At 35.3% G+C, this 22,314-nt stretch overlaps 2 protein-coding genes across 2 annotated transcripts; one reads left to right on the forward strand and one right to left on the reverse strand.

The window, feature by feature from the left end:
• Positions 1-2,739: 2,739 nt before the first annotated feature.
• Positions 2,740-3,689, forward strand: LOC125591514 (60S ribosomal protein L34-1-like). The gene is made up of 3 exons (XM_048765894.1): positions 2,740-2,967; positions 3,306-3,415; positions 3,509-3,689. Exons 1-3 carry the CDS (start codon positions 2,809-2,811, stop codon positions 3,600-3,602), a joined length of 363 nt encoding a protein of 120 aa, XP_048621851.1. The 5' UTR covers positions 2,740-2,808; the 3' UTR covers positions 3,603-3,689.
• Positions 3,690-4,527: 838 nt separating this feature from the next.
• Positions 4,528-10,900, reverse strand: LOC125591515 (protein FEZ-like). The gene is made up of 2 exons (XM_048765895.1): positions 6,488-10,900; positions 4,528-5,821 (listed from the first exon to the last, which is right to left on the reverse strand). Exons 1-2 carry the CDS (start codon positions 6,569-6,571, stop codon positions 5,123-5,125), a joined length of 783 nt encoding a protein of 260 aa, XP_048621852.1. The 5' UTR covers positions 6,572-10,900; the 3' UTR covers positions 4,528-5,122.
• Positions 10,901-22,314: the final 11,414 nt, after the last annotated feature.

Here is a 22,314-nt window from a genome sequence, read left to right on the forward strand (position 1 = left end):
ATATAAAAACATTGTTAAGAAAAATTATACTTGATTTATTCAATTTTTATGTATTTGCATTGCAAATAAATCTTTCATAAAATATACTTTTGTATTTTGAATAAAAGTAATTTGAAAAACAATAAAATTATGATAAATTATGACATAGAAAAAAACAATTATTAAAAATAATATCAATATTTTGATGCTCCGGAAAAAAACACGTGTGAGATATTTCGCGTGAGTGAGTAGTTGAAATATACTAAGATATATTATGATTTTTAACTTACACATGAAACCATTTGAAAATAACCCACTATTTTTTAAAATTAATAGAATATGAACTTAGATTTCTTAAGAAAAAAAAAAGCAATTTGACAATAACTGACACGATTTTAAGATTAAATATGAACATAGATTTCACCCACTAAGCACCTTTATCTCACGTTGAACCCCTACACACCTTTATCTCATGTTTTGTCTTGTCGATGATTCATCAAATATTGAGATGGTTGAGCAGAGTTGCAGGTTTTTGTCATCTTCTTTAGCATTTGTTCTCTCCATCTATAGAAAATATGCAGTAGAATATTTTAAAATATAATTGAGAGAAACATATTCAAAAATTGATATCTAGATTTATATTATAAGCCAAAGAAAACTCACATTGATTATGGTTGCACATAGATAAGATTGATAACATACACTTTTATATTACTGTTGCAAGAAACATAAATTTGATAACAATGAAACACCTACTTCTTCCTTTGATAACGTGATGCAGTTCTTCATTTTGATAATTTAACAACAAATGAAAACCAAAAAAATATTGAAGAGGCCGGGGTATACATTTTGTTTGTCGGAGACGCAAAGTAAAAAAACATAGTAGAGTAGGTTTGCAATTTGTATAGAAGATGAAGAAAACCGTTTAAGAGTATGCAAGTTAACATGGGTTTAGATTTTTGAGAAAAAATAGGAAGAAGAGTAGTTGAAAATCTGAATTACATAAAAGTTAGGATGCAAAAAGAAATTCAATTCTTTTTTGTTTTTTTTTTTTAAAGTTTTTTCACATGGCAGTATTTGATTCGCTAGACGACTTGCGATTTAGTATATAAAGGATTTATTTTGATGACATAACATTTAAACCATACATATAGTATTTAATATTTAATCTGTTTTTAGCAAATAATACTCATCTTACTATATAAAGTAGACATTCATTATTTTTTGGTGAAGCCACTTCATCAAATATGAGGAAGTATAAAAGAGATATTAAATTAGAACGTAGTGAGTTTCGTGGATTGGTGGAAATAATGAAAAGAATTATTGATTGGTGTGAATACAGAGTGAAATATTATTACTATATAAAATAACATTCATTCTCTCCTGGTGAAGCCACCTCATCAAATAGGAAGAAGTATAAAAGAGATATTAAATTAGGACGTAGTGGGTTTCGTGGATTGGAGGAAATAATGAGAAGAATAATTGCTTGGTGTGAATATAGAGTGAATACGTTTCAGTGGAAGTTGTGGAGAGCCGACAAGAGTTAGGGTAAGTGATTCGACGATGGTAAAAGATAGGTTAAGATGTGTTAGTTGGACTTAGAAAATATGACCCAAATATAAAGTCAAATGAAAAACAATTTTTTTAAGACAGAAACACGTGGCATCTTCTTCTTCTCTTATTTGATGAGGTGGTTTCACCAAAAAAGAACGAATGTCTACTTTATATAGCAAGATATATATATCCAAAACTTATCGAAGCCAAATACACAAGTCAGCATTGTGCACCAGCCGCCAAGAACGCACTTCCAGGCTGACGGTTAGCCAACTGACCGTGGCAACACATAAACTTGGCATTCAAGCCATCATGAACAATCCTCTTCCCTTGCCTTAGCTTAGTAGTAATCAGCACGGTTAAACTTTGTGAATACCCTACAAAATTTACAAACTAAAACATCAACAAGAAGCCTTTTGCATACCCAAAATGAAGCTGACTAGTGTCAATACAATCAGACCATCCATTTGCAAAAGAAGAAGAAGAAAAAATCTTGTATTTACCTTTGTTCAGTAAACCAATCTTGATTGATTTGCAAGGAAGTTTATAGAAGATTAGACATGACAATTTGCTTGTCTTTTTCTCACATTAACATAAAATTTTCCGATTAATTCACATATATACTAAGGTACTCGAGTAGTCAAACTCCAAACAGTAAAATAAATACTCACCGCGGCGTATATAAAATTTAAATAAGAAACCCGTAAATAAAAATCTAGGGAAGTTTTAACTTATGTGCTACATCAGGTCTTCTCACCCACGCTAGACCTCACCCACGCTGAGCCTCTTCTTTTTGCTCTTATTGCTTTGATTGTTTGCTGTTGTAGATCCATGTAACCTAGGGCCTCTCTTTCGTCCGGTTAACCGCAGGGCCGACCATGAGCCATGCTAAGTGAAACATTTGCTACATGCTCCTAAATTTTTTGTAAAAACTTAAATACAAATAGGTCCCTAACCAATTTTTTAGGCCTCTAAATTTGTAAAAGGAAAAAACTATACATAGGCCCCCAAAATTTCAGGGCCGGCTTGGTTAACCGAAATGTGTAAGTTCGCCGGATCACTCTTTTTGAGGAAGATGAATATATAATATTTTAAACTTTTTTTTGAAAAAAAAACTTATGTGGGCTTGTAATTTGAACCGTAGTAGTAGGAAGATGAAGAGGCCCATTATGTGACTTACAAGGCCCAAATGAGTCTAGGTTAGGCTTTGTCGTCTCCCTCTTATATTATCTCCGTCGCAAGAGAACCCCAAGAGGAGAAAGAGCGGCGAAGAAAATGGTGCAGCGTCTTGTATACCGGTCGCGACACAGCTACGCCACCAAATCGAACCAGCACCGTATCGTCAAAACTCCTGGAGGCAAATTGGTGTATCAAACCACCAAGAAGAGAGCCAGTGGCCCCAAATGCCCTGTTACAGGCAAGCGTATCCATGGAGTAAGTCTTTGATTCATGCAAGATTTGATCTTTAGATGAGAGTTGAAATGAAGTTGATGTCTTTGATTGTTGATCAGTCTGTAGAATTAGGAAACCATGTAACTTGGTTGAAATAGTGTCGTGCTTATTGACGGTCTTGTGCTGGTTAGACAAACATCCATCAGTACATAACATATTCATAAGCTAAAGTGTTCGTGCCACTTTGTCTTTCAAGTTGTCCCTCCCTAATTACATAAGGGATTACTATCCACCCGTGGCAGAAATTTTTAATCTTTTTAATAAGTATATTTTACTGTGAGTGTAACTACGTTATAATGGGTTTTACATTTTTATTTCAGATTCCTCACTTGAGGCCTACAGAATACAAGAGGTCTAGGTTATCAAGAAACAGGAGGACTGTGAACCGTGCTTATGGTGGAGTCTTGTCTGCTTTGGCAGTCAGGGAAAGGTTTGTTTGTTTAACCTATAAGTCATATGTTTGTATTACAGAACTTGAGAGTTTGCTAAACTCAGTGGTGTGTGTGTTTTTGGATTTTTACAGGATCGTACGAGCATTTCTTGTTGAAGAGCAGAAGATCGTGAAGAAAGTTTTGAAACTCCAAAAGGCTAAGGAGAAAGTAGCTACCAAGGCTTGAGGGTTTTACGTTTTTTATTTTATTTTGGGGATACATCTTTTTCACTTATCTTTGTCTCTGACATTATAAATTACATACATTTTTACCTGTCCTAGTGTCTTTTACATTTTAGTTTGATTGACACTTATAAGTACGTAGTGCCATTGCTGATATATAGAATGAACTCGAGCATCATACACTATGAACATCTTCCTTCCCGAGTAATATCTGTCTGGTTCTAATTTTTTTGGGCAGACTAAAACTGGTAAACCTCTGAAGTAAGGCCAACAAATGCCTTCTATTTGACTGCAACTTTGGACATGGTTCTGAAAGTTCTATTGGATCAGGCTCAACTTCATCAATGGCCATTCGTTCAGCAGTTCATGAAATTTTTTCTTTTTAATAAAAATTGAATATATTAGCAGAAGTAGCTTGGGCGTTCGGGTACCTGTTGGCGTTCGGGTCGGGTTTTTCGGATTTCGGTTCTCTTTTATAACACCTCCTAGGTCCCATTCTAGTAAATTTGCAAGTACGGGTCGAGTTCGGATATAACACATCGGGTTCGGATCGGTTTTGTATCACATCATAGAACCCATAAAGTAATCATATATCATTCAGATTCGGGTTATATCGGATCGGTTCGGATATACCTGAAATAAAATCTAAAATTTAAAAGTAAAACATAAGAAATATATATTTATTTATATATAATTAAGTATTTAAGGTAGTTATTTAAAATTTAAATACTTATTGTTAGACAACATATCAAAATAAATATGAAATTGAATATTTGAAGTATATATTCATGTTTCATATAATTATATTGTATATTATTTTGGACATTCAGATCGGTTTCTTCGGATATTTTTTCGGATTTTTCGATTTTTTCGGTTTTTCGGGTTACCCGTTCGGGTTTGGTTAATAACACTTCGGGTTCGGATATGTTTTGTACCACCTTACAAGATCCATTCAGATAATTTTTACATTTCGGACCGGATATGGATCAGGTTTTTCGGTTCGGATTCGGTTCGGATTTCGGGTTACGGATATTACGCTCAGGCCTAACCAGAAGTAAATAGTTCATGGAAACTACACCCCAACATTTCTTGTGAATTGCCGAACCATTTTTGGCATACACTTATTGTCATTTTGAATGTTCCTACTTCTTTATGCTATAACTATATATTCCAATTTTGTTTTGTTTGCAATATTTCAGTAACAATTCTGTATTTTATTGTGGTCATTCTGACTTTTCAGCTCTAGAAAAGATTTGTTTTTGGTACTATATCAATATAAAGGTTTGTTTGGGCTTCGTTATATGTTTAAGGTTTTTCTTTCGTTTAATTTAGTTTTTTGTTTATATCCTCCACTCGAGTCAATCCTACACTAAATTGTGTGAAATAAAACACTCAACGAAGCATAATTGATAATGGTTTAATTTCATTGCATCAGCTAGTGAAAGAGAGAAAACCTACAAAGGGAACAACCTAGCTTAGAAAGCCAAGGCAAGAAGGCAAAGACATGAAATCGACCCACATCAATCAAGTTGTGGAGAAACAATTTGCCAATTCGCCATTAGACAAAGAGGAATAATAACTCTCCAACAATGTCATGTTATGTTTCACGTCTTGATAATGATAATCTTCATTGCAACCACCCAGGTTCTTTATTTCCCCATTTCCTTCGAGTCCCTTCTCTTGATACTCTTGTGGTAGGCTTACAAGCGCGGGACACTGCTCTTGAGCCAACATCACGCTTAGGTCGATCTGGCTTGTGCATTCTCCCAACAAGGCACAATCTGATGAAGACATGTTTACGAGAAACGAGGGGGATTCATTAGGTGAGGCAAGCCTTGGAAACTGAGGCTGTGTTTCTTGTGTGGCAAGAAAGAGATTAGTGAGGTGTTGATGGTCTAGACATGAAACAGGATTGAAAACGTTGGTGGTTTCCTCGTAGGAAGTGAAATCCAAGTAAGAGAATGGATTTATAGTGGCAACATGAGAAGTTGGACTAGTACTAGTTTTGGGAGTACTGCTCATATTCTCATGATGAAACTGGAAGTGAGAGCTAGTTTTGAGGATCTTGTCTGAAGAAAAGTGTGATGTGTTTGATAGCTTTTGGTCGGACGACATTGTGTCTATGCTTGTCTCTGATGGCAACGAGGAAACAAATGAGTGAGGCATAGCTCTTAGGGTCGTTGTGTTTGTCTTTTTGAAGATTCTGCATATAGCCCACGAATCCTGCAGAAATCCACATTATTTTGTATAAGTAACAAATATTAAGTTGTTTAATCTATAACAAAATAAGAGTCAAATCATTTCAAGCAAAAACATTTGCGGTATGTAATATGGTTTTTTTTTCATATATATATATATATATATATATATATATTGCAACATGTGTTTTCATATTTATAAGAAAAGATAATATATTGCACTTTTTATGTTTTGCGTTTGAGTTGAAATTTTAAGAAGATGTTTTGTAAAACCTCATTGTTATTAAAAAGGATTTTAGTAGGCACGAAAATGAGTTTTACATCAAAGGGAAAAGTTAGAAAAAAGAGTGACTCCAGAAAAATATAAAAACCATATATTCACATCTCTCGTATTTGTCTATAAATCAAACTTATAACTTCATTTGCTTTCTCAATGCAATACATAAATACATAGTTTAGTTCAACTCACTAGCTACTTTGAGAAACAAATGCACCAGATTCAAGACATAATATATTATTTACACATTGAAAATTTATTCTCAAAAGACTTCTAACCAAATCTTTCAATCTTAATAATTAAATATAGTACTCTTAGTCGTCTCCATAACTTTTTCTCTTTCCAAATAAATCAAATCTAGACAAATCATTGAGTTAATGTCAGCATGTATAGATGAAGTTAACGTGAGCTTACGTTTGGAGAGACAGGCGAATCAAAGAACCTCTTAGTAGAAGGAGATGGCACAGAGAGCGAAGGCATACGAAACTCATGCATCATCCAATCAGTCTTAACTCCTTTTGCAGCTCTGCCTTTGTAGAACACTAGTGACTTCTTTAAACCTATGCATTTGTTTCCTTCCGACGAGTATATAGGCCTGTCCGTTCCCGTGGCTTTCCAGAAACCGGCTCCAGTCACTCGGTTCGGCCTCGAACTGTTCCTATACTTCCTGTCCCTCGGACAATAAAAGTACCATTCTTTTTCACCCGTGGCAAACTCTACAATATTGATTCACAACAACAAAAATAACAAACAGATTTGCTTAGAAATTATTCCATTATATTATACGTAAACAAAGAATATGAGATATAGTATGAAAAATAAAAATTATATACTTGGAAGATCCCAGGGGTCGTATTTGTAGATATCGAGTTGTCGTATGAGTTCAATGGAGAGAGGATTGTGTTGAACCTTCCGCTTCAAGTAGAAGCTTACAAGCTCTTCGTCGGTTGGATGAAACCTAAACCCGGGCAACAATACTTCCTCCATTTTCTGATCACCATCGTTGTTTCTCTCTTCCATTTTTCCTTAAAACCCTAAAAACAAAAGGAGTTAGAGAAAGAAACCTAAACTGGAAAAATATTGACTCTGGTAGAGAAGTGGAAGTGAAGTGATTTAGCTTAAGGTGAAATCAATTTATGCTTCCTTGCGAGGGGTCTGAACCCGAAGGATCAGCCGCCATTTCAGCTGAGTTTTTTATTCCATTTTTTCTTTTTGAATTAATCTCCCAAGAAAGTTTGTTTGAATACTTCTTTGGTTTTACTTCAAGACAATTTAAAAAAAAATGGAGCTGAGGGAAAAGGTTATAAACACGAGGACAAGCGCAAGAAAAACAAATGAAAAAACGTAGTATTATACTTTATACAATCTGTATTTCTTACATATTACTATTACGTAAAATACGTATATATCAATACGTACAAATGAAATTAAACATTGTCATTACTTCAAGAATAATCAGCATCTCATGTAGTCATGTACGCATATACACACGCACGTACATGTAACGTAGACACACATGGACCACGACGTCAGGAAGTTCATGAAATTTTCGTCACCCCGTATTTATACTAGTGTGTGTTTGAATGTATGTAATTTATCAGTACTAGTTATGAACGAAGATGAAAAATTATTAAAGACCAATTAAGAACCGCTTTAATATTGTCGCTTCGGTTTGAAGTCTTTTAATTAATAAAAGGAAACAAGGGCCGATCGAGGCCAGCTGCCACTACAAAAAGATTCGAAATTAATTCAATCGTACTAATAAAAATATTACTAATCAATTGCCTTCAGGTTTCTAATTAAGACTAAACTGCGAATTTTTTAAAAATCTTTACAGTTTCTATTCCATTCCACATCACAGTTTCTATTCCCACTGACCAATGTCAGAAGATTACAAATAAAAACTTTTAGTTAAACTTAAAAAGATAGCTTAATGGGCTTATGTGGCCAATGCCCAATGGGATCAATGACATTACCTTAATTTACCGTTTCACCCTTTCATTCGATTTGACTAAATGTCTGAAAGATTCTGTTGGCTTTGACCTTTTTAGAAACTTCTGCGTTTAGGATTGTCCAACCGACAACTCTTATATTTTGACTCAAATCCTCTTAAGGAAAGACTTTATGAAATTAGTTGAAGGGGTCGACTTTTACGTATATTTTTAATTCAAGAATCTAACTTCACAAAGTTCATTATCGCAATATTTGCATATATTATTCAGTCGAAAAAAAAACATTTGCATATATTAAGATTTTTTTTTTTGATCCGACGATCGTGGTCAACCGACTAATACCACGAAGTCCACGGCAGTCCACGTATTCTTGCGATTTAACGCTAGCCCGGATGGCCAGCGGGAATCGAACCCGGGACCGTATTTGGGCCGAAGCTCCCTCAAGTACCACTAGGCTAACTCCGCTAGTTCACTAGAGTAATTAGCTGTACGCAGAGTACCATCCCGTTTGCAACTATATATATTCAGCTAAAAATATATATATATCAAGGATTATCAAACTAAGAATGCTCTCACATTGGTGTTATTCAGAAGAATAAATCAAATACATTGGTTTATTCATTGACCTGTAAATTAAGTGTTATTCTTTTAATTCTATTGTTTGACATACCTTTTCATAAGCAATTTATCTTTGAGGTAAATTTCAACTGTATCTAAACTTCAACTGTGTGTCATCCTGAGTTCAGCAAAAAAAAAAAAAAAAACTTGTGTGTCATCCTGTCATTCTGAGTTTAGCAACAAAAAAAAAACTATGCCATCATGTAAGGCTGTAATATGGGTCGCTCCGGCATATGTGTATACTTATCGGCTTACTCCAATAGGCAATAGCTTCTAGTTGACGGAGACTACGGTGACTTTGATGAAGCGCAAAGAATAAATCTATTTATATATATGATTCACTCAGCCTGTAACTATATAAGATATTGTGTACTTTTGATTGAAATGTTGTGATGGGCAAAATGAATTATTTTCGGTAGAGTAAAAACATTGTCACTAAGTCCCTAGATATACGAGGGCCGATCAGATAGATGATAGGGTTTATAAACAAAAGTATTTAAACTAACATTTGTATTTCTAATTTTATCTTGAAGACGTTTCACAAAACTGAATGATAATTTAACGAAATCCGATTTTTAGATTTCACTAAGCCAGTTTACACTAATCCCAAGGCTAACATGCATCTACTAATATCGGCAGTAAGATGTAACTAATCCTCTACATCCACTCATTTGACCAAATTAACTACCTAAAAACTACACAATCACATTCTTTTTTATATAGTTTGCGCTGCACGTAGCAATCCTATTAGACTTAGTAAATTAAAATTGCTACAAGAAGTGAATTCAGTTAGGGTTTAAAATTTATGTTGTTAAAGTAAACACACGCACAATCCATATATATTTATACGTATGCTGGCATGCTGCCTCCATATAAACGTGTCTTCAAGAAACGATAAGCATCTCCAAAGTTCGAAGTAGGGGAAACTAAAATCGTAAAGGACTTCAGGAGTAATAATAAATCTTAATTAGTTCTGAAGTACTATAGTAAATGCAAAATAGGTTATAATATTACCGGGTACGCGGTTAATTAAACAGGTAACATTAACTAGATGTGTGTAGCATTTATATAACAAAAGTCAAATTTACTCGAATTTCTTGTTGGTTTTTGAAATACCGAATACCAAAGTATAGAATTTCTCAACCTTTTCTTGCTTTTGGTAAAATTCAATCTTAATTTATTTAATCATTCTTGTGTATGTACAAGTACCGTCAATTATCTTTTTTACTACACCGTCAAATGGAGTAGTAATTTATCGGTTTCCGGAAGTCTGGTCATATAATTTATTAGCTGCTAATTGACAAGGCAAATAGAATTTATATGAAATTGATGTTGATTACCTAGAACGGCACAGATTTATAATTAATATCACTACCAGTCTACCAGTAAAGTGGTGATTACTCACAGAAGGGATAAAATACAAAACGATGACTTCACGAAAGAGAATGAGTTTGATTTATGGAGATATAACGTAGATATGATATTTGTTGTTCTGTCCCTACTAGATGTATTTTTTTTGTAACTTAAGTCCCTACTAGATGTATTTGTCACTAATGAAACATATATTAGTTTTTCGCAACCATAGATGTAATAACTACATAGTCGATCCATATTAAGTTAAATGTTTTGGATTTTCGTATTGTTATACATATGCTTACAGTCTTTTCCATCAAACTAGTAGATTCAAGTCTTTAGTTTTATTTGTCGAATTTTATAGGTACCTTTTATTAAATCATTTAGCTCTGTATGAATATTTCTTAAGAAGTGATCCAATAATTATTCAAACAGGTTACTGACTAAGCGCATCACAGTTATTTTGGAACGTCAGATGCATTTTGTGAAGTGTCTCATACTGGAATGTTTACATTCAAAATTTCAAAACGGATACTAGATTGATAAATATATCTTACCCGCGCATAAAAAAAATACTTTTAGAAGTTCCAACAATGCGTTTTGACCTCAACAAACTAGGGCATCAACAAGGCAAAATATAAAAATATAACTTGTGAAAAACTGGAAAAATAGAATGTATCTCGATGGTCCTGCTTCACCTGAGTTTAATTTTTGGTACCGACTCCAAAACCAGATCGCACTATAGGCACAAGTCTAAATTCATAGGTAGGAAAGAAAATTCATAGGTAGGCTATATACGTCAAACCCAATGAAATTCCAAAAAGCCAAGTTTCCTCGGTTTATACCCGTTTTGTCTCTCTTTTAGGTTTGACTCTTTTTGGTTTTTACTTCCCAAGCGTGTGCACTTGTTATTAGAGATATATTTTCTCCTTAACTTTTAAAGAAAATGTATAGTTTAGTTATTTATATAAGAAAAAATATTAGTCAAAAGTTCAAAGTCTTCAGCCCAAGCATCAATACCTGTCTTCGTGGACATAAGGACATCAGCAACCGAACCTGTGCACAAATTGTTAGAAATAGTAATTAAAATTTTTTTATTGTTATTTATTTATTTTTAAGCTGAAAAAAAAGATAATTATTCGAGTTCCACAAACAGTAACGATATTGCATAAGAATGAATCCTTAAGCAAGGATTATTTGAAACTTTGGTGACACAAAAACCTAAAAACACGGACTCCACATAATTATTTTATTATTTTTTGAACAGTTAAGAATTATTTTAAATCCTGCGTTGCAGATGCTCTAATTAACGCTCTTTCTAGGTGATACTAGTTGACTGCATTGTATGTGTGGTTTAATCTCTGTAGAGGTAAAAATCATGTAATTCCCAGTTGGTTAATGAAAATTGTAGTTGAGCCAAAAAAAAAAAATTAACCCTCTTCACCACAGTTAATTAATCATGTCTCTCGCCTTGTAATTTTTATATCTGGAAAAAATCGTACGTAATGTTTGTATCATATTTCTCTAACTAAGGTTAATCATGTCATGTCTCTCGCCTTCTAATTTTTATATTTGACCAAACTCGTTAATTTCGGTCATTACGTAATGTTTATATCATATTTGTCCAACTAGGGTTCACGCACGGATGAGCAAACACTACAAGAAAACACGGTTTTAGCAAGGAAATTTAACGAGGAAAATTAATCCTCGTGAAATTACGTTGACTTAACGATGAAATTGCGAGGAAATAAAGTTTCCTCGTAACGGCCTTGTAAAATACCGAGTAAAGCGATTCCTCGTAAAATCGTCGTAAGTTGACGTGGTTATTCCGAGAAAAATGTGTTTCGTCGCAAATTCGTCGTAAGATTAGCATGATTTTTACGAGGAAATAACTTACGAGGAAAGAACGAGAAATCCACCAACTTAACACGTTTTTTTTGCAACCAACCTAATATTTCGTCGTAAATTCCTAGCAAAATTCAACTACCAGATTCGAAAATTTTCTATAAATATGGAGGTTTGAACATAATTTTAAGCACACCAACAAGAAAAAAAAACGTGAAAAAAATGTCGGGCTTGGGAAATATTTTCGAGTTGCGGAGGTGGATGTATATGCATAGAGATGCTAACGGGAGAGTGACGAAAGAATATCTTGCTGGGTTGGAGCGTTTTATGCATCAAGCAGATTCTACACCGCTCGCCCAAGAAAGCGGTAAAATATTATGTCCTTGTAGGAAATGTAACAATTCAAAGTTGGCAAATCGTGAAAATGTTTGGAAGCATTTAGTAAATAGAGGTTTCACGCCAAATTATTATATCTGGTTTCAACATGGAGAAGGTTATAGTTATGATCAGAATGAAGCTAGTAGTAGTAATAGCAACTTTCAAGAAGAACCGGTTGATCATCAATTGCATAATGCACATAGTTACCATCAGGAGGATCAGCCGATGGTAGATTATGATAGGGTTCATGATATGGTAACTGATGCATTCGTAGCTCATGATGATGAAGATGAAGAACCTAACATAGATTCAAAAAAGTTTTATGAAATGTTAGATGCGGCAAATCAACCACTTTACAGTGGTTGTAGAGAAGGTCTCTCTAAATTGTCATTGGCTGCTAGAATGATGAATATTAAAACTGATCACAATCTACCTGAAAGTTGCATGAACGAATGGGCAGATTTATTTAAAGAGTATTTGCCGGAAGACAATGAGTCTGCTGATTCTTATTATGAGATTCAAAAACTGGTTTATAGTCTTGGGTTGCCTTCGGAGATGATAGATGTTTGCATCGACAACTGCATGATCTACTGGGGAGATGATGAGAAGTTGGAAGAATGTCGATTCTGCAAGAAACCACGATTCAAGCCGCAAGGAAGGGGACGTAATAGGGTACCGTACCAAAGGATGTGGTACCTACCAATTACAGATAGATTGAAAAGATTGTACCAATCGGAGCAGACTGCTGGAAAGATGAGGTGGCATGCCGAGCATACTCAGACGGATGGTGAGATGACTCATCCATCAGATGCAAGAGCCTGGAAACATTTTAACAAAGTACATCCGAATTTCGCTAGCAATAGCCGGAATGTGTACCTCGGATTATGCACAGATGGATTTAGTCCATTTGGAATGTCAGGGAGACAATATTCATTGTGGCCAGTCTTTCTTACGCCATACAACCTGCCACCGGAGATGTGCATGCAACGGGAGTTTTTATTCTTGACCATATTAATACCCGGTCCGAAGCATCCAAAAAGGTCACTTGATGTTTTCCTACAACCACTGATAAAAGAGTTGAAGGATTTGTGGTCAACAGGGGTGAGGACGTATGACTGCTCAACGAAGAAGAATTTTACGATGCGAGCTATGCTTTTGTGGACCATAAGTGACTTTCCTGCCTATGGGATGTTGTCTGGATGGACTACACATGGGAGATTAGCTTGTCCATATTGTAATGGAACGACAGATGCATTTCAACTGAAGAATGGTAGAAAGACAAGTTGGTTCGATTGTCACCGTCGATTTCTTCCAGTTGGCCATCCGTACCGAAGAAACAAGAATTTTTTTAGGCACAAAAAGGTTGTGAGAGACACTCCTCCTCCATATCTAACTGGAGAACAAATTGAAGCGCAAATCGACTATCACGGAGCTAACGAAACAGTTCGCTGGGGTGGTAATTGGCATGTCCCTCGTAATATGCCTGATTCTTACGGTGTTCATCACAACTGGCACAAGAAGAGTATATTTTGGGAGTTACCATATTGGAAGGATCTTCTTCTGCGCCACAACCTTGATGTGATGCATATAGAGAAGAATTTCTTTGAGAACATCATGAATACAATATTGAATGTCCCAGGGAAGACAAAAGACAACATAAAATCGAGGTTGGACTTGCCGGATATTTGCTCAAGAAGTGAGTTACATATAAAAAGCAATGGCCAAGTTCCCGTTCCAATTTTTAGATTGTCTTCAGAAAAAAAGTCGGTTTTGTTCAATTGGGTGGCATCAGAAGTGAAGTTCCCTGATGGGTATGTTTCAAATCTTTCAAGATGTGTTGAAAAGGGTCAAAAGTTCTCCGGGATGAAGAGTCATGATTGTCATGTCTTTATGCAACGACTTCTGCCATTTGCATTTGCGGAGCTACTTCCAACAAACGTACATGAAGCACTTGCAGGTAGTTTACAATAGGACAATAATATTAAATTGGTTTAGTTTACAATAATAGTATTTGACTAACAATGTGTTTAATTGTTTTTGGAATAGGCATTGGAGCATTTTTCAGGGATTTGAGCACACGCACTCTTAAAGAAGAAGTCGTAGAACAGCTTCAGGAGAACATTCCTATCTTATTGTGCAACTTGGAGAAGATATTTCCTCCAGGCTTTTTTGACGTGATGGAGCATCTAGCTATCCACCTCCCATATGAGGCATTGCTTCGTGGACCGGTACATTACGGATGGATGTATCAGTACGAGCGAGCCATGAAATATTTGAAGGGAAAAGCAAAGAACCTCGCCAAAGTTGAAGGTTCTATAATTGCTGGAAGTTTGACAGAAGAAGTTTCTCACTTCACATCGTACTACTTTGCGTCAAAAGTACGTACCCGAAGAAGAGCTCCAAGAAGATATGATGATGGTGGCGTTGCGCCCACATATGCAGTTGTTGGTGTTCCAGAAATCTTTAGCCAGATTGGACGACTTGGTGGGAAATCAAAACAGGTTTGGTGGTCGAGTGAAGAAGACGCTCATAGTGCACACACCTATATTCTACTCAATTGCGAGGATCCATTGATGCGTTATTTTGAAAGGTAACTTAAATTGAGTATACATTATATAATTGAGAGAGATTAATTCATGTAAAATGTGATTTTACAGCATGTTTGTTTCACAAGTCGAAGAAACATTTCTGGTATATCCACAAGTGACGTAGACAAAAGAAAAGATCAACACTTTGTTAAGTGGTTGAAGAATCAGGTATTAATCAAATACTTTTAAAATTTTCATACATGAATGATTTGTATTTCAACGTTCTTTTTATTTTTAAATAGGTTGATTATGACGACGATGCAGATTATCCTAAGTGGTTACACGAAGTAATTCAATCTCCACTTGTAAAGGTCACCACATCACAGATGTATTTCACACGAGGCTATACTTTTCACACATATGAGTATGGTAAACAGCGGGCAACCAGTAACTATGGAATTTGTGTGAAAGGAGAAACAGATTTCTACGGAATCTTGACGGAGATTATTGAAGTCGAATTCCCAGGGATATTGAAGCTAAAATGCGTCCTCTTCAAGTGTGAATGGTTCGACCCCGTCGTCAATAGAGGTGTTCGGTTGAACAAATCTGGTGTAGTAGATGTCAACGGTGGCCGGAGGTACAACAAATTCGAGCCCTTCATCTTAGCTTCACAAGCAGACCAAGTTAGCTTCCTTCCATACCCTCGGATGAGAGAGTCGGGTATAAATTGGTTAGCCGTGATCAAAGTTACACCTCGAGGACGAATCATCATAGGAGAAGAACCACCATTGCAAGAAGAACAAATAAATGAAGTTCATGAACCTGAACAAGAAATTGATGACATCCTTCTCATTGATCCGCATAATCACGAGTATGAAGATCTTACCGAAGATCCCACGGAGGAAGCTGTTGAAGACGAGTTTCATGAAAATGATGATGTTTCAAGTGATGACGAGAATGTCGATGAATCCGATTAATGTATTTGATATTTGTATGAGTTTGATTTATTATATATAATTAAAGATAATGGGAGTTTATTTATAAATAAGATATCGACATTAATTATAAGTAAAGGAATTGTGTTTTTATAATTTTCGGTTTGGATTAGAATGAATTGCTTGAGGTTAAAGGATAGAAGTGTTTGATATATGAAGTAGAAGATAAAGAAGATGTGGTTTGGGGTTTGGGGTTTCGTTTTAGGGGTTTAGAGACAGTCGTCGTACTTTCCACGTTACCTCACGGGAATTTTACGACGATTTATAATACATTACCTCGCATATTCCACGGTAACAGTAAACGTCGTAATAGCCTCGTGAACTTACGTAGAACAAGAGACGCTTTATAATTAAAAAAGCGGACCTCGCTTATTCCACGTAAGATCAAAGCGTCGTAATAGCCTCGTGAACTTACGTGGAATAAGAGACGCTTTATAATTAAAAAAGCGGACCTCGCTTATTCCACGTAAGATCAAAACGTCGTAAGAGCCTCGTGAACTTACGTGGAATGAGCGAGGTCCGCTTTTTTATTTTACTTTTCGTCGTTAATTCGTCGGTAAATATAAACCCTAAACTAAAATGAAACCCAAATCCCTAAACCCCAAATGTGCAAACCCTAAAACTCCCCATCCTACTTCATATAAACTAAAAAAAAATTATTTTCTATTTTATATAAACTTAAAAAAAGAGAAAGAGAGAAGAAAGATATTGGAAACACATATGACGAGATACGTAAGTGTAGCCCACATAAATGTACATCATTTGTATTCAAATATCTTCTTCTCTTTTTTTTTTTGTTTTTAAACCTTTCATACTTGATTTGTAGAGTGTGTTTGATTTGTTGTGTGATATATCAAATTCAAAATTTGTAAAATAGTTTTTCAACGTATTAAACCTTTCAAATTCAAAAAAATATATATATTGAAGTTAAAGGGTTAGAAATATATGAAGTATAAGATAAGAAATATAAGAAAGATAGGGTTTGAGGTTTGGAGATAAGAAAGATAGGGTTTGAGGTTTTTGGGGTTTAAGATTTTAGGGGTTAGCAAAAAAAGCCTCGCTATTTGCACGTAATGTCGATGATAAAAACAAAAATCGTCGCAAGAACGACGTAAAATAAAACACGGGCCTCTGTATTTCCTCGCAAAAAAAACACGGGCCTCTGTATTTCCTCGCAAAAAAACACGGGCCTCTGTATTTCCTCGTTAATTTGCGTGGGCCTTGCGACGAAACGAAAGACGGGCCTCTGTCTTTCCTCGTCATTTTGCGACGAATCTTCGACGAAACCTAATCCTATATATAGGCGAAACCGCAGCCCTCTTCATTTCCTCTCTATTTCCTCTCTACAGCCTCTCTATTTCCTCTCGCCATGGTAAGTCTCTCATTCCTCTCTAAGTAGTTTAGGGAATTTAGATTAGGTGGTTAGTTTAGGGAATTTAGTTTAGGAAATTAGTTTAGGAAATTAGTTTAGAAAATTTAGGTTTCGTAATTTTATTAATTACGTAGTTAATACTGTTCATAATTTTTTTTTTACTCTTGATTTTAATTTAGAAATTTAAATTTTGCAGACTATTCGCAAGCACCATCGTACTGCTCACTACTCGCAGATGTTCGGTCAACCGGGTAGTCGGTTAGACCCGCCTTCACTTCCCGGTTCTTCTTCAGCTCCCGGTTCTTCGGGTCAGCAGGAGACCGTCCCCGAGACTCAATCTTCTCAGAGAGTCTCGCCTTCTTCTACGGCATCGCCATCAGTTCCTCATGTGCCTCCTCCGATAGCTCCTCCTCCGATGCCAGCTCCTCATGTGCCTCCTCAGATGCCCGCCAATCAGGTTCATGCTGATTTGATGGTGCCACCGAGTCGTCCTTACTCTCAGTACACTGTTGAGGACATTCTCGGTTTGCCAGGCAGAGAAGGCTTACCGATCATAGACCCCGACCGACCTGACGGAACTCTCTGGTATGTATGTTACATTAATTTTTTAAAATTCATTTGTGACTTTAATAAATATTTAAAACTTTAAATTTGTTTTTTTTTTTCAGGTTTGGGGTTGATAACTGCCTTGCAACAGAAGTAACCGAGACGATTAAAGGTTACTTCTCCATGCCACATCCCAACTGGAAATCCACTCCGATCTACATCAGAAGGACGTGGTTCAAGATTTACGCTGTAAGTTTTTACAATTTATTCCTGATTTATATTTTTTTAAATTTTATTTTTCTAAACTAATTATTAATATATTTTTTTTTTGCAGTAAAAATTTAATTGGTCCATGGGGGTCAATGAGAAGGTGCGAAAGAGTTTATCGACAAGGCGAAGAAACGTTTGTTGGACACGGTCTCCAACTGGAAGGGTGACTGGATCGTGAAGGGCTATGAGCGGGGCAAACCCGCAACCATAACCACGGACGTGTGGGATGGCCTCATCCGTTATTGGAGGGATCCTGATGCCATGAGAGTCGCCCAGTCTTGCTCCGCCTCCCGTAACTCGGTAGATGAGCACGGCCACAGGGCGATGCAACATAGTACGGGCCAAAAGCCACACGCCCGCGTCCGTTTGGAAATGGTACGTAATTTAAATATTTAACTTTTTAATTTTTAATATATATATATGTATAATAAAAACTTTCTTAACTGTTTTTAGGCCAAGGAGTTGGGACGTTTACCGACTCTTATGGAACTTTTCGATCGGACCCACAAGAACAAGGCGGGCGAATTTGTAGATGAGAAGTCTGAGAAGATCTACAACGATGTGGCAGCTCGTATTGACGAGCGTGAGACCCAGCTGGCGCAGGAGTCCGCCGACGGATCACCCGTCGTCTTATCCACAATAGAAGTGGATAGAATTTACGAGGAGGTAAATTTTATATAAATTTTTTATTAATTCCATTTTACTTTAAAATTTAAATTTTAATATATATTTTATTGTTTTTTAAGGTCGCTCCTAGGAAAAAGGGACGTGTGTTGGGGATTGGTTCCGTCAACGATGTTCCGAGAGCGACTTCCTCTTATGGCCAGAGACGGGATGATGAAGTCTCTGAGCTGCGCGACGTGTTGGAGACGACACAACATCAGCTGTCGTCGACACAAAACGAGTTGGCCTCGACAAAAACGTCGTTCACAGCTCGTATGAGTGGTCTCGAGAACTTCTTGGACGTCATAGCGGCCACAAATCCGGAATGGGAGGCCATGTTCAGGACCATGAAACAACAAAACCCCATTCCAGGCGAGGCATCCGTGCAAGTCAACGAGGCAGATCTCTCGAGAAGGAGCGAGGAATTCTACGACGCGGCAATGCAGCATTAGTTTTTTTTTTGTTATTGTATTTTAAAATTCAAAACTTATTTATATATTATATAATTTCATTTTGATTCGGCCAAAAAAAAATTTTCTATTCGATTTAATTTCAATTAAAATTTTATTAATAAATTAAATAAATATAATTTTTATTTTATTTTTATTTATAAATTCAGTAAATAGAAAACAAAGTAATTTCGTAGCTAATTCCCGATGTATTAACGAGGAAAATTAACGACAAAATCTCGAGGAACTATTAACGAGGATTTTACGTGGATTCGTTTTCGTATACTTTACGATTCTATTACGACGAATTACTTTTGTGTTATTTACGTTTTTATTACGACGAATATATTTAGAGGTTTTTGCGGGTCTTTTACGACGAATCCTTTTCGAGTTACTTACGAGGAAACACAACGACCGCATTACGTGGAAACCCCACGTGGTCTTTTCGACGAAACCTTAATTCTTTTTTACGAGGAAAATATAACCTCGCTAATGAACGAGAAAATGGCGACGAATCTTCTCTTACGACAAACATTTAACGACGAAACGCCTTGCACCGCCATTTCCTCGTAACCCTTCTTTTACGAGGAAATAACGAGGATTTTGGCCGTCGCTATACTTGTATTTTTTTGTAGTGAAATGAGAGAAATAGTATGTCATCATATCATATATAGTCTCAATATTATTAGAATATCCAGTTGAACATTATTGATTGTCGCCTATCTTATCTTGGTTTAGATTAAAGTGTCAGTTTAAGGTACTTAATTAAAGGAAAAAGTTATTGTATATGTAAGATGTTTCCTCATTCGAAAATATGTTTCCACTATGTTTCATCTAACCGCCTTTTGTAAGACGTTCGGATGTGTGCCATTTTTCACGATAAGATCATTGTTTCAGTCTCTTGGGCCTATAAGTTGTGAGTTCATGCCCGACAGAAAGTACAAGTTGTGAGTTCTTCTAAAGACCGGTATTGGGCCTTCACTATGTTTAGTCACTAGTCAGCAATGAGTCCAGACTTGTCAGTTTCGTCAGCTTTTATTGTTTCAATCGGTTCCAACCATGTTCGATGATATTTCTAAAAGTAACAGCATTGATTGATTTAATTTTTCTAATTTTATTAATTTGGTTGAAACCATATTCTCTCTTTTAATTTTTTTATTAATTTCAATGCAAAACATTATCAATGAAATCGTATTGAGAGTGCTGTAACAACACCGATGTATACTTTGGATCATGTACATTAGTTTTCACTTTTCAGATTTGGATTGAGCATACTGAATCTAGATTGGGTCTGGATCTTACTTAAATCGCTAATAATAGTAACAAGCATAATTATATTTTAAAAGCTGAACTATTGATGATAAGTAAATTTCTGACAAAAGGGTGAGGCATGATGGGTTGGGTGACCTACACCGACTATTTTATTGTTTTCCAATCATTATTTTTTTTCTCAAAATCCCACAAGTTTTGGTCTCATGAAAATGAGCATTCAACCACCAATACAGATTAACTTGGTGTAGGTACTCTCGAAAGAAGATATTCCTGCGCTCTGTTCCTAAATATTTAGGATGCTTTAAAAAAAATTAATATTTTAATATATAAAATGTATTTATTTTTTTTATATTATTTTTTACTTTATTAAAAACTGTGTAACCAATCATATTTAATAATTTATTTTGTAATTAGTTAAATACCATTAATTTATAATTTTAATATTATTTTCTAAACAAAATTTGTTTTTTTTAATATGTGTGTTTTTAACTAAATATCGTATATTTAAAAACTGAGGGAGTACAATAGCGAGTCGCTAATCCAACTTGAAGACTAGTAGTGCTATTTATCACTAGAAGTCAAACACTATTTGATTATTGATCAGCAACCAACATGAATAAATGTCAAAAAAAAAAAAAAAAAATATGAATAAATGTCCTATTAAATACATTTAGATGCACGTACGTATCGCATTTTGTTTTCTGGATTCTAAGGAAAAACTTGCACTAATGTTTGGATTGTAGTTATTCGCCATGGTGGATTGATGTTGACTATCAAAAGCCTTTTAGACCATCTCCAATGATACACAAATTTCTTTTTTATATTTTACTCTAAAATAGAGCAACTTTATTATAGAGTTAATTTTCTCTAATAGTTCACTCCATAATAAAATTACACTATAATAAAATGAAATATAGAGTAATGTTATTTTTTACTCTATATTTAGAGTGAAAAACTAACATTATTCTATATTTCACTTTATTATAGAGTGAACAATTTGAGCAAATTCAATTTTATAATAGAATTACTCTATTTTAGTGTGAAATATATAAAAAAATTTGTGTGTCATCGGAAATGCCCTTATATGTTAACTGCTAGTTCGTCATGAGTGTGCTGGTGACGTTTATGCAGTTGGGTCTACAGTCAACTAGCCAGTCTCACATCAAGGTAAACTCGTGATAGTTGCTGAAGACGTATAGTTACACGATAAAACAAGTGTTTGTTCGTTTGATGATGTCAATTATGAAAGTTATATTGTTTGAAAAATCGGAGTAACCACAGGTCCACAACAACGGCTCTTATCATCGACCAAACGTTACATCCGCATCCTACACAGGACTTTTAATTCGGATGTTCGAAAATGAAGATAGGCATCTGATTAATCATTAATTACTAATCAACATTTTCCATTAACCAACACTAAGTCATACTACTAATATCAAATACCATAATTAAATTACATGGGAAGAACAGTCTTAAGATTCATCTTTAGCCGTAGGATCTGAACACTAATCATCCCAGGCGGTAGGATTACAACGCGTTTTTGCAACATAACATGACGGTGGGTCCCATGTTCAGAGAGGTATGTTCTTCCCTGATAGTCGGCTACTCAATACTAATAAAATTAGAGAAATAGAGAAATTAGGACGTATACCAAGGTATTATACCATAATTAACACCACACCAAAAGACACTTTTCTGAACACTTTTCTGAACACTATTTGTAAATTTTCTAGACACTGCTACCCCTATATGTACCAATTCGGCGTGAGATTACGAAATCTAAAATAGAAGATATGAAGTACGTAGTTTGAGATTTTGTCAGTCCTTAATATTTAAGAAATCTTAATAGATTTAGTGAATCTTTCTCTTCTTACATATATTCATATATTTACTCTCTGAAATCTCATTCCTCTTTCTCCGATACAATCATCCATCTCTCTCATCGTTATCATCGAGGTTCATCACCAAACCCCAATTTCTACAAAATTAGTAACAAA

The sequence above is a fragment of the Brassica napus genome, chromosome C8, assembly GCF_020379485.1.
Source record: "Brassica napus cultivar Da-Ae chromosome C8, Da-Ae, whole genome shotgun sequence".
NCBI lineage: Eukaryota > Viridiplantae > Streptophyta > Magnoliopsida > Brassicales > Brassicaceae > Brassica > Brassica napus.